General features: G+C 40.7%; 1 protein-coding gene across 2 annotated transcripts in view; it reads right to left on the bottom strand.

Moving 5' to 3' along the window:
- HMG20A (high mobility group 20A) overlaps positions 7540-13597 on the bottom strand; it is a 77485-nt gene continuing 71427 nt past the window's right edge. Inside the window, exons 9-10 of one of the 2 annotated variants that reach the window (XM_005695116.3) lie at positions 12980-13122; positions 7540-11968 (exon numbers count right to left, since the gene is read on the bottom strand). In XM_005695116.3, coding sequence (XP_005695173.2) covers positions 12986-13122 — 137 coding nt within the window. In that variant the 3' untranslated portion in view covers positions 7540-11968; positions 12980-12985. The remainder of the gene's footprint in view (positions 11969-12979; positions 13123-13597) is intronic. The other variant, XM_005695115.3, reaches the window with a different exon arrangement.

Raw genomic sequence — 13597 nt, 5'->3', positions numbered from 1 at the left:
AAGGAAAATGTTCACACAAAAAGCCTCCTTGGGGGCCTTTAGTAAGTGTCACCCCAAGTCCAGACCTATCTTTTAAGCATTAGAATTGTCAGTATAGATGCTTACTTAACACTTACTTTCTTGCATCTCAAATGAAGATGCCCACAAGGATCTCTGACTTCTAGCCACTCCCACCTGCCCTTGTCTGCTCCTGCTCCAGGCCACCTATCTCAATAAATGGTTTGAAGCCTGAGATCCATCCACAGCTGCTCTCTTCGTCCCTCCTTCTCACCTCTAGCCCGTCACTCTTCCTGTTTAAATAGCTTTGTTCCACCCTGTTCTCCCCTCGGTCTTTTCTGCCTCAGCCTCTGTTGGAGCTCCTACCATCTTTCACAGCCACAGCTGCCCTCCCTATTCAGTGCTTACTTTCTGCAACTTGCTCTTTAGAGAGCAGCCAGGAGAATCATCAAAAACCACATGCTGGATTACATCATTTTCCTTTTTGAAAGCTTCAGTGGATTTCCCCTGCACTTCATACCCAAGATCCTCCCGTGGGTTGACAAGACCTCATGCGGCCTAGCTCCTCTCTTCCTCTTGCTACTCTTCCCCTGGCTCTCTGCCCCATTCCTTTGATTCTCAATCAGTTCCTCTAAAACACACAAAAGGCTGCCCATCATGTTTTCTTCCTGACTCTACCTGTATCTGACTGGTTTTTCAGGTCTCATCTTAAGTGTCACTTTCTTGGAGAGGCCTTGGTCCCTCTTCCCTGCCCAGATGCTCTTGTGTCCCACCACTCTTCATGCATTTGATCCCAAATAGTAATAACCTATCTGTTTAGCTTTGTTCATCACATTTCTTCCACCAGACAGAAAGTTCCATGAAGGCAAGAAATGTTCCATAAGGCTGTATTCCTCATCTGCCACAGAGAGTAATCAATATCAGTTGAACAAATGAATGAAACTCAACTGTAATAGGGACAGCTGCTTAAAGGATTTGTTTCCTTCCTGGTGAGCCTGCTTGGTCAGACCACATGTTACCCCCAGATTCCTCCTTGAGAGGATTCCTCATTGTGGGCTGACAGAAACCAAGCCCAATCCCAAATGTTTCTCCAATCTGCTCTTTTACTACCCCCAATACAGGCTCTTCTTGCTTCTTGACTTTTTTTTTCTTTAGAATTTTATTTACTTATTTATTTTTTGCTGTGCTGAGTCTTCATTGCTGCTCAAGCTTTTTCTCTAGTTGCATGTGGGATCTTTCCAGATCGAGGATCAAACCCATGTCTTTTGCACTGGCAGGCGCATTCTTTACCATTGAGCTGCCAGGGAAGTCTTTGACCTGAGTTTTCTGACAGTCTCATAACCAGTCTATCTCCATACTGTCTTGATTCAGGAATCTGACTAGGACTCAGAACTGCAAGCATGGACAGGGAAAAAAATTACATCTTGATTTTCAGAAACCTCTAACTGGAAATTTGCACTTTCTTTTATTATAAATGTTGGCACAAGCCCCAGTAGTACTGGCAGGACCTATGACTTTGGCACCAACAGAATCACAGATATTTTTACATCATAGTACTGCTGTTGCAAATGTTGAAATATCACTTATGATCAATACTACTGTAAAATTATGGTAGTTATTAGAGCTGTTGCTAGATTATGTTATTTAATTCTTTAGTAGTAAACACAGACATTCCTATTAACTTTTAAATATTACTGTCATTTAATAATAATATTAATATTTTGATAGCTATTTTTCAATATAGTTATTTTCCTCTTGGTAAAGCTATGCATTTTATTTTCTGCACTTGAAAACATTATTTTGAGAAGGTTTCACAGGCTTCACCAGACTGCCGAAAGTGTTTATGACAGAGAAAATGTTAAGAACCTCTGGTCTAGTTTTTCATCTCATATCTCTACCGTGCAAACACAGCCTTAATGCCTTCCCCCTGGCTGCAACGTGAAAGCTAAATTCCTTCATATGGCACTCAAGGCCCATTTATAGCCATAGTCAAAAAACCTTCCTATCTTCATTTTTTTAAAATCAATACTCTGAATACATGTGTTCCAATCCTGCTGAATCACTGGAGTACACCAAAAATGCACGCGTATCTCCAGATCTATTTTTAAGGTTCTCTTAAAGAGCGATTTTTTTAAAAGGCCTACCTCAAAATGTTACCCTGGTAAAACCCTCTTTTGACCTCTCCCAAGCACAACCACTGAATCCTTCCTTTGTATTTTTGGGAACACTTTGCTTACAGTGATTTGATAATTTGGGCTTCCCTGGTAGCTCAGCTGGTAAAGAACCTCCTGTAATGCGAGACCCTGGATCGGGAAGAGACCCTGGTTCTATTCCTGGGTCGGGAAGATCCCCTGGAGAAGGGATAGGCTACCCACTCCAGTATCCTTGGGCTTCTTCGGTAGCTCAGTCAGTAAAGAATATGTCTGCAATGTGGGAGACCTAGGTTCGATCCCTGGCTTGGGAAGATCCCCTGGAGGAGAGCAGGGCAATCCATTCCAGTATTTTTGCCTGGAGAATCCCCGTGGACAAAGGAGCCTGGTGGGCTGCAGTCCATGAGTCACAAAGAATTAGACACGACTGAGCGACTAAGCACAGCACATTTGCTAATTTATCAGATCCTGTGTTTCTTTTGTGTTATATTGTGAACTTCTTAAGGCAAGAGATGTCCTCAGCTTTACACGCCAAACACATAGTAAGTACTTGCTTGAAAATGTTTGAATGAATGAATATATGTAAAATACTCATTCTCCCTAGGGATGAGAAAAATCCATAATGAACACATTAATGTGTCCTTCAAAACAAGAACTTCTTTTAAAAAAGCCTTTTACACTATATTGCAGTATCAACAACATTGTGATAGTTTCAGGTGGACAGCGAAGGGACTCAGCCATACATATACATGCATCCATTCTCCCCCAAGCTCCCCCTCTATCCAGCCTGCCACATAACACTGAGCAGAAGGAAGTTCTTTTGATACATGTAGGTCCATTTGAAAAATCCACCAGCCCAAGAAAAATAGTCACTGCCTGGACCCAGATGCAGTTAATTTCTGTCCTTGAAGATAGCAGAAGCACCCCTAGCAGGAACCTATTTGCTGAATCCATAAACCTTTTGGCTGTATCACTGATGTCTTCTCATATTTCCCTTCTTAGACTGATGCCAAATATATTTTCATACAGTCTCCTTCAAGCAGATACTTTCTATTACTTGCCTAGGATTTTCTAACCATCAGGTTATGGTATGATTTTCATATCCTAGAACATTCAGCTGCTTTATGCCAATCTTAAACAAATACAGATGGATGGTTTAAAAAATTTTTTTTCTAAGGAGCTTGAAAAATTAAAAAGGAGACCATTCCTTAATTTCATAGTTCAGCGAACAGCTTGAGTAACCAGGTCTATGTGTATGTGCGCAGGCACTGAGGATGGAATGTTAGCAGCCCTGACCTGAAAGGAATCTTTTTAACAAATAGCAGAAAGATATGTCTTGCCCAGGGGTTGATCTGGTGGCTGAATCTCAAATTTAGCAACTCCAAACACAGAATTCTTACTCTTTTCCTCCACAATGCTTCACCCTTAACTCTACGCTATCTCAGACAGTGGCACCTGTCTACTACCCAGTTGCTCAAACCCTTCAGAAGTCTAGGGGTCATTCTTGATTCTTTTTCCTTCATTCTCCACATGAAGCCCCTCAGCAACTTCTGTTCATTATACTTCCAAAATACATTCAGAATTCATCAGCAGCCCCTACTGCCTCCATGCTAGGCTAAGCTGCTGTCACCTGGATCCCTGGGCCACCCTTCTAATCAACCTTTTTGATTCCTCTCTTGCCTCCTAATTCCCTTCATAGCAGCCAGGGTGAGCCTTTAAAAATAGAAACCAGATCTTGTCACTTACTTTCACAGAACACTTCATGCTATACTTATGATACAATTTAAATTTTTATCACATTTTACAAGGTATTATTTGTATGCTATATAATCTCATTATTGCCTACCGACTTCAAAGCCCCTCTACTTCTCCGTCTCCTGTCAGTCTCATTAAATATCTCTAAGACAGTATGGCTACAGTGGAATGTGGAGTCAGAATGATCTGGGTATAAATCCTTTCTTTGCCTCTTCCCAGTTGTAACACCTGCAAGTTGCTTATCAGCTTTGAGCCTTAATTTACTTACCTGGAAAATGGTATAATAGCCCTACTCTATAAAGTTGTGGTTCAAATTAAATGTATGTGTGTGCTTGGTTGTGTCTGACTCCTTGTGACCCCAAAGAATGAATTAAATGAGACATATATATATACATACATATATATATAATTTATATAAAAACTAGATCAGAGTGCTTGACTTATAGTATGTGTCTAATTCTTCTTCCCCGAGTCTTTCATAAATTATAATAGCTAAATTTAGGTGTCTGTGCTATGACCGGTACTAAATATCTTACATGGATTAATCCACATGAAAACTGTACACTATAGGGACTTCCTTGGTGGTCCAGGGGTTAAGAACACATCTTCCAAAGCAGGGGATGCAGGTTTCGATCCCTGGTCAGGGAACTAAGACTCCACCTGCTGCAGGGCAACTGAGCCCCCACGCTTCATCTAGAGCGCCTGCACAATCTAAAGCCTATGCTCTGTAGCAAGAGAAGCCTGTGTATGCACAACTAGAGAAAACCCATGCACCACAGTGAAGAGCCCATGTGCTTCAATAGAGGTCCAGCGCAGCCAAAAAAAAAAAAAAAAAAACACCAACAAAGCAAACAACCCCACCCCCAAACTGTACACAATAGAAACTATAAATATCCCTGTGTTACAGACTGAGCCACAGACCGGTTTAAGCAACTCACCTTAGATCACACAAGCAGAAAAATGGAGCCCAAAGTCGAACCCAGCAGTTCAATCCGATTTTAGAGGTAGTGAAACAATCATTGACTATCTTTATTGTGACCCCACAGTACGAAATACATTTCACATTGTAACCCATCACATGAGTCTGCTCTAAAGTGGAAACAAGTTTCACAAAATAATATTTACCCTTACCATATGCAGTGCACTCTTCAATTTAATGAAAAAAGGTTTTGATTAACTTATTGATTTAATGACCTGTTAATGAGTCAAAAGCATACTTTGAAGAAGTATTATTGTCTAAATTACAATAATCCAACTACTTTCACCTTTTAGTTACCTCAACTGCTGCTAGAAAACTTTGATGGTTATCAGTATAGACTTTATATTTCATTTACATTTCAGAGAAAGCCCTTATTAGTTAATATGGTGATCCCACAAGACTTAGATTTCCCATTGCAAACTCTTGTAATTATGGAAAAATCAGCTCTTGTCAGGTGAGATTCAAGCAATACACTCTCCAAAAAGTATTTACCACCATTAAAACTCTTAATTACAGGCTGCCCTGTGTTAGAACTATTTATGCAGATATCTGTTCTTCCCACTGGACTGTCATGCCAAGGGCAGAAATATATTTTATAAAATACTTTTGTAGTTCCAAACAGTGAACTGACATGAAATGGAAAACACAGAAATAAAGAACTGGCTCTGGTGTTCGAGACTCAGACAAAAGGCTACTTCTATACCCACTGTCTTACATATTCTTATCTAAACATCTAAGGCATTTTCTTTCCATCCCAGTAGTTGCAAGTGGTTTACAAAAATCCTTCTATCTGGGCAATTTGCATTGACCCTGCTCTTAGTTTCCCAATGCCATCCTTATCTCACAGCTCCTCCTCCTTTCTGCATTTTTCTAGGCTAAGAGAACTGACATTTTATGCTTCTGGCAGATGATCCTCCCTATGGACCATGTTCCCCCAGCACTAAACTGAAATGGTTTCTGGGTAAGAGGAAGTACATTAACATTTTCACTTGATCTTTTAAATTCTCAATCCTCATCTTTTTTGTGAGCTAGGGTATGAGCTAGTGTTTATTTCTATAGATACTGTAAAATATATTTTTAAGCACTGGCTATGTGTTAGCATGTAAATAAATAAAACAAAGACAAGGTCCTTGCCTTGGAACCCTCAGTTGCAAGGCAGGAAATTTAGAGGGCAGGAAGTAGCTACGAGCTTTTCTGCCAAGCAATACTTCAATCTCCCCACCCGTAGGGAAAGATTATCCTGTTGTTGTTTTAATCCAGCAGATGCTGAACAGTTAGAGAAAGGGAACAAACAACTGGAGGAAATACTGCCACCTGGTTATGTTGACTTTTCCAGACAAGACTGGCCACCAGCTGTTGAGAGGGAAGGGATGAACTAAGGTGGCAACAGGAAAATGCTAACTCTGGTTGAGTTTGGTTGTCAGCTTTTTGGCTGTTTAAGTGGGGGGAAGTACCAAGGAAGTACATGGTCATTCATGATGGCCAAGGGGCAAAGACAGGATAATACATCTTGCTCACTAGCAGAGCAGGGCTGGCCTTAGAGTCTGCGCTGGCCTATGCATTCACACAGTCACATATGAGTCATGTAACTAACTCAGTTGCCTACTTGGTATTTATTTTCTCCTTCCTTACTGACTAAAACCTGTATACTATTGGAGGTAGTAATGCCCGAGGAAAGATGACATTCCTTGGCCTCCCATAGCTAGCTGTTGTCACATGACTGCGTTCTGGGAGCGTTGTATCGTTTCTAGGAAGACTCTTCAAAGGGTGCTGACTCAGCTGAGTTTGCCCATTTTTGTCCTTGCCCTTTTTCTTCCTTTAAGCTGCCAGGAATTTCAAATGATGGCTGATGGTCAAGTGGCTGTTTTTGACCATGAAATGACCTTGAGAAAGGAATCTTCTTGTGGTGCAGACAAGAACCCCCTATACTGGTCTTGGATTGCCTACCTTTGGAATACTTTTCAGTGAGAGAGATGTGTCTTATTTAAGCTTTTGCTGATTTGAGTTTCTGTTAAATGTAGTCAAGTCTGACCCTGAGTTGCCTCAATAATTCCTGGCATTCATTTAAGATTCTTCATAGCCTCCAAAGTACGGTCAATTCATCACCCAATTCTGTCTTTCTGACAAGTGTAAGAGAGCTGAGGCATGTCAGATGAGCATGTCAGATGAGGAAACTGGGAACAAAAATGCCACATAACTAGCTTACTAGGCGGGCAGCAGGCTTTGGAAGCCAGAAGAGCTCACCCCTAGAATTTTAAGAGCATGCTGGAAGTAGGTGACAAATTTCCCTGAAAACAGATTTTGACTAATGAAGTAGTGGTTACTTTTAAAAGCAAGTATTTAAGGAAAATTTATCTCTTCAGTCAAAAGGAAGACTGTCTTTAGGCCTCCTATCAAGGGGGCTGAAGTCACTGACTTTAAGAACATGAGACTTCTTTCAAGTTGCCTCCAGAACACTACTGCTACCTTAAAATGAATTATAATTCATTGTATTCTTATAGCATACATTAGGAGAACTGAATCCTCAAACAGACTAAGACACATTTTGAATAAGCAATTAATAAAATGAATGCTACCATTTTAAAAGTGTAACAGACAATGATTAATGCAGAGTTGACGAAGTCTTTAAGACAAGAAGGCAATGCAGGTAAAGCTGAATCGAGTGGATTCAACATAGAAAAGTTTTTAATGAGGCAAACATCAAGCAAGCATATCGACTTCTTTAAAAAACAAAGAAAATCTAAAAGTTTAATTACAAAAACACTTGTACAGAAAACTTGGCATTTCAACAGTTTCAAACACACGTACACATTTTTTTCCTAAAATTTCATTCTGTCAGAATCTGTCCCATTTTCTTCAGCTGCTCTTTGTGTTTTAATAAAAAGAAAGAAATCTGTAACACTGAATAGGCAACAATTTATTTCTTGAGAAGAACATATTAGTGCAATAATATCTACAAGTTTACTGGGAAATGTGAATTAGGTATTGTGTTAGCCTCTGAGCTCACTTACTACCTTCCTGGCTGGACACAGAGAAGAGAGCAGGCAAGACAGACCTGCTTCACGGAAACTTCTTGTTTTGTGGCAGTTGAATTCCAGCCACCAGGGAGTCAGGTGTAGCTGCTGGGAGGGCCAGCATGTCAGGAGCAGGTTGCTATTTTGTGAAAATGCTTTCAAATTGCCAGCTTTCTTGAGATCTCATGCATTCCCGATTACGGATGGCTTTCAAGTCAGTGTCAGGTATCTATCCAGACGAAGGAGAAGGATGAGCTCTGGACCTATTACAGCCTTCCCTGGTGCACAGCACTGCTAATAACACTGTGCAAAACTAACATAAAGGCGAGACAGAGAGAAATATGAGGATGAAGAAAGGAGACAAAGTATTTGGCAGAAGGCAGACACAAACTCCAGAACTGACTTGGCTGTCCTTCTGACACAGACAGTGCATTCCAGCTTGGACTGAGCAGGCAGAGTGTCTGAGAGAAGAGCTAGGAATGGCCAGTGAGAGTAGGAAAACACAGAAGAGCAGGTGAGTTGGCAGGTTTAGAGAGATAATGATGGGCCCTTATTCTCAAAGACAGCCAAGGTAGTATATGTATTGGCTTCAGTACATGAAAATTTGATGTGTGTTCACGTAAGAACTTTTAACAAGGTTTTTTTTTTTGCTGTTGTTTTGTTTCCTTTGGGTTAAGAAAGAAATCAGGGGAGGAGATGCTGAGAAGACAGGAGGGTTGCAGCAACATGATGGGGGTGTCTGGCTTGCACCCTGGCCTGTGAGCATACTGTGAGGGGGCCACACTTCCACCTGCCCTTGGTGGCATGGTGCCTGGACAGTGGGCTCAGCGTGCCCTGCTTTGGTTCCAAAGATCTCAGCTGCAACTGCCAGCCTTGTGCTTCACAGCATCAACACATAACAACAAAACCAAACCCTGAGGTGAAAATCAGAAACCTCTCTTCCCTTTGCTGTGTTTTTTTTTTTTTTTTTTTTTTTAATCACAAGAGGGCAGAAGGAAGGAAAGCCTGTCCCTTTGACACAGACTATGCAGTTATGATTAGAGAAGAAAGACAAAGGATGGAGAATTCCTCCGTGTTCTCTTCTGTCAGCTGGCAGTATTCTGATGACATTTCCGCCATCCGTATCCATAACTCAGTACACCTCAAGCACACAGGGATTTCCTCTGTTTTCACTTATAAGAAACTTTAGGATCTTTTTCAATACCAAGTGATAAACTACTTTCTTGTTTTGTCCTGTTTACCAGTGACCTTTCCCTCAGCAAAAATATTCCACAAGTCACTGCCAGCAGATGGGAACAGAAGAGCCTTGCTGGGGCCGGGACGCAGGGTACGTGCAGGAGCGGCAGGGTACGTGCAGGAGCGGTGCTTAGAAAACAGCAGGCAGTACCAAGGCAGGAGGAAAGAGTGCTCTCCTTCAGGGCAGCAATCACAAAGCCTCCACTACAAGGGCTGGCACCCACTGAGCGCTGTGTGGGGTATGAGACACAGCCTCGCTCCACAGGACACTGTCAACAAGAAGCTCCTTTCTTTGGAGTCACAGCAGGACAAGGATGGGAGAAGATTGGGCCTGTCCAATGAGAGAAACTTTCCTTCAGAGCCCTGCTGAGCAACAAAGCCCAGAGGTCAGAAAATGGAGACATCTAACTTGGTGGGGTGAAGAAAATATAAAAAAATTAACCCCCAAAAGCATTAAGAAAAGAAGTGACAGCTAGGTAGGAAAACCACTGATAAAAACCACAGAGCCACTGATAAAAGAGTCCAATCTGAACGAAGCAGAACAAAGAGAAGGCTTCCTTTCTGCTGCAGAAGGTGCCTGTCTCGGGGGTGTCTAGTCAGCGGAGTATACGCAGGCCCGCTGGAGCAGAAGCAGAGACGACAGGAGACTGAAGACTCGCACACGGTCAAAGCTTCACAAGGACAATCCCACAGGAAGTTCCCACACATGCTCCTTCTGCGGCTCCCTCACATGGCTTCCTGGGGTGAAGGCATGTACCTCCTAACTGACGGTTCTTTCACAAGCAGAATAATCTGTACGCCCTCTCTGCCTCCACTCAACTCAAATTTCCATGGATGGCTTCTCATTCTGAACAAGTAAAACCACTTACAGAACATCCTGGAGCTCTAAGACCTGTAGAACTGGGAGAAAAAAAAACAAACGAAAAAAGATACCAAAAGGGAAGCACAGATCAGAAAGGGTTCAGACTTCGGGTGAAAATACTGCAATGCTCTATTTTCAAAAGGGTTAAGGTGAGTAGCAGGGTGTATGTAAACCAAGGAGCTCATAAAACTGCAAGCAGCCAACCTCACTGAGGCATTTTAGACATTTCAAAGACAAACGTGGCCCTGCTCCAGTTCAGCCACAATGGGGAGGTTGGAAAATTGCCAGCCAAACACAGAAAATCAAGTATCAGGGACAAATTTGATGATGAAAAATGAGTACTTTTGTCCTGGTCAATCAAACCAACTTCTTCAAGTATAAATCTAAGGCTCCCTGCATGTGTAGGGAAGTACTGTGTGCATAAGATGAATAAATTCTTACATCTATAAAAATGCAATCACATAAAAAAGTTGTTTTCTTTCCAGTCCTCAAACAGGTAACTATTTATCATTTGGTTCAACTGAAATCAAGCAACATATGGCTTTTGATATATACAGTAGTCACCTCTCCATGTGAAATCACCCCTATGGCTTCCTCCCAGCTCCACTTTTTCTAAGTATAAGTTAACCACAAAGAAAAATGACAGCTGGGGTAATTCTTCCATTCTAATAAAAAATAATTATAAAATGGCTGAACAAAAATTTACATTATAATTGCTGGATTGTAACTTTTTTCCTAATTACCCCCCATTTATCTTACTGCTTTCATTCTAAGATTTTTTAGTGCTCTCCCTTGACACCCATCCCTATCTGCTTGTATCAATGTTCTAGAAACTCAATTGCATTTAGATACATGTGTTCTAGTTCTAGAATCTGCACTTGCCTACTTAGGTATTTTTAGGCAAGACATCTCACCTCTCTGGGACTCAGTTTCTTTGTATGTACAATGATGGGATTTCTAAAGGCCCCTTCCAGCTCTAACATGCTCCTCTAAAACCACAGACCATTCACTTCCTTTCACTTGCTGGCTCCTGACAAAGGAAGAAAACTTTGCCAAGCCCATGTCAGAGTAATGAATTGCACCATGAATGCTGGGGACATCAGGCCTAGTTGTCTGTACATATTTGTGTAATGAAGCCAAGCTAGAATTAATCACAGTCTTTATAACTGATTCATTTGACAGTTTCAGGGTGTGGAGAACTAACCATTCTTAGTTATGTTTACATGGCTAGATTGTAAAAATCTGTAGTAACAAAACCGTTCACATTTTCAGCTACTCTTTCTTTTAGGGGCAAAATATTTGTAGGTTAAAATCAAGGATAATGATAACGTTCTAGGTTTTCAAAGCCACCTCAGAAAGCAGATATGACAGTTTATATCCTTAAGATGGGTAAAGCTTTAGAAAAGTCTTATTGGTCAAATGCTCAAAATGGAAAACCATTTTTGGCTCAAAACTCACAACTGCCCTTTACCTATGTGAGGAGACAGCATGTTATCAGTTATCATGCTCTTCCATAGTCCTCCACACTGTTTCTCCCAGCTCTTTCTTTTCAAGCCTACCAGAGTGCTAACTGAAAACACTGAGTGAAAATGAGAAGGATGATGAGCTCCTGAAAATCCCAGACCTAGATTTACAAGCTGTTTCCTTCACAAGCAGCAGCAGTAATGCCGTTTCTTTATTCTGTAGGGAGTCCAGTCATCTCTTAGAAGTATGGTCTGTTCCATCTGGCTACTCACTAGAAGGACAGTAATCCTTCCCCCCATCAGAGCATGACTGGGATAAAGTATGACGAATCGCCCTGTACAGTTACTATTGGAGCCTGTGGCCAAGAAGGAGAGAGATGACTGCCTTTGTCTCTGCGGGCAGACACGACCTCGTTAGATAAAGAATTATAGGCGTTATTTATTCTTGCACATGTTGCTCAAGGTCCAGACCATGTTAGAATATGAACATGTATATGAGTATGCTCATTTACCTGTAAGACAAATAAAGATATAAATCCATAACCAGCCTTGCTAAGAAGTGTATCCTGCCATTCACTCTTGTTTTAGAAACCATATATGGCCATTCACTGTGTGATCCAACCCTAAGATTTCCACATAGTTCATATGTCTGCAGGGATGGAACAATTTAATTGACAGACCAAAGGGGTGTCAATTATGGAATGACAAACTAAAGGGTACTCTATCTCTAGGAATCTGAGTGAAAAAATACCAGTTCCATTTAAGAAATGATACTGATGATTGACCGTTAGTACCAAAAAATTTATAAAGGCAGGCCTCCTTTGGAAATGTATTTTTTCTCTTCCAAAAGGATGTAAAACATATTACAAGTCATTTCTTGAATGTATCTTTTAAAAGTTTACTTTCTTATTTCTCTCCTTTCACTTATTGAGAATTTATATATTTTTAAATATATTCAATCAAGGCATTAACTGTTTCACTGTAAGTTTAGTCCACATTAACATTTAACACACAACTGTTACTCCGATATTGAGTGGTGAATGAAAAGCTTACCGACATTGGCTTGTACACATACAATGTCTCACTGACTATTGTTATTGTTAAATTATCATTTAATTTACAGAGAAAAGGAAGCTTAACAATTAAGTGATACTTATTTTGTCCAATGTGTTCTTTGGGGGGTTATTTCCTTTAAATTTCTCACTTAACCTTCAAAACCCTATGGGAAACTAATACCTAAGAATACAACTTAATAAGTGACAAAGCTAGAATTGAGATCCAACCACAAAAATCATGCCCTTTCTATTAAGCCACATGGAGGCATGCATGAGGAAAAACTATCTTGATTCAGTTTTCCAACACTATTTACTACATTCAGCAACCAAGCAACAGGAATCTTAAGCCTCCAACTCACTTATTCAATGTCATTCCAGGATTTTAATAGTATTAATAAAGTCTAATGCAATGCCATCTTAGTTTTGATGATGTGCTGGCATGTACGAATCAAGTCAGTGAGCACTCACCATTCCCTAACGATCAAGCCTGTTCACAACTTCTCGAACTGTAGCTATGAAGTTTTCATTGTCTTGGGGATTAGCTAAAATAATACTGTGCAGTCTGTTCATATAGGAGTCGATAGTGTCCACTGTAGGTGTCTCTCCACTTCCTGAAGTGAGATAAGAGAAAGTAAGAAAAGCTTCCCCATTCAGTTCAATAGTAACACAGATCAGTGATTCCACAGCAAAAGAAACTTGATTCTAATGGGGTCTGCTCCACAGAGAAGACTTTAATTTCAGAGGAGAGACTTTTAGACCTCAAAGAAATGAAATTAATCCACATACTCTACATAAACAGATGGACTATTATTGCTGCACAGCATATAGGTGTAGTTGCATAAAACAGGTTAAAGACTCTCTTAGATCTGCTGTGACTATTTGCAACACGAAAACATATATAAGAAATACGAGTATTTATTTTCCTTCCCATTAAGACAATATCACAGAACCAGCACATTGATATCAGAAAAGTGCTCTGGGGGAACAGGTGACGTGGGAGAGGGTATCAAGAAATAAAAACGTCCAGTGATGAAATAAATTAAGTCATGGGGGTGGAGTGTGCAGTATGGTGACTGTAGTCAACAG

Source organism: Capra hircus, chromosome 21 (genome assembly GCF_001704415.2).
Source record: "Capra hircus breed San Clemente chromosome 21, ASM170441v1, whole genome shotgun sequence".
NCBI classification, from domain to species: domain Eukaryota; kingdom Metazoa; phylum Chordata; class Mammalia; order Artiodactyla; family Bovidae; genus Capra; species Capra hircus.
Note: the sequence above shows the minus strand (reverse complement) of the source record. Positions and strands in the feature narration are given on the sequence as shown.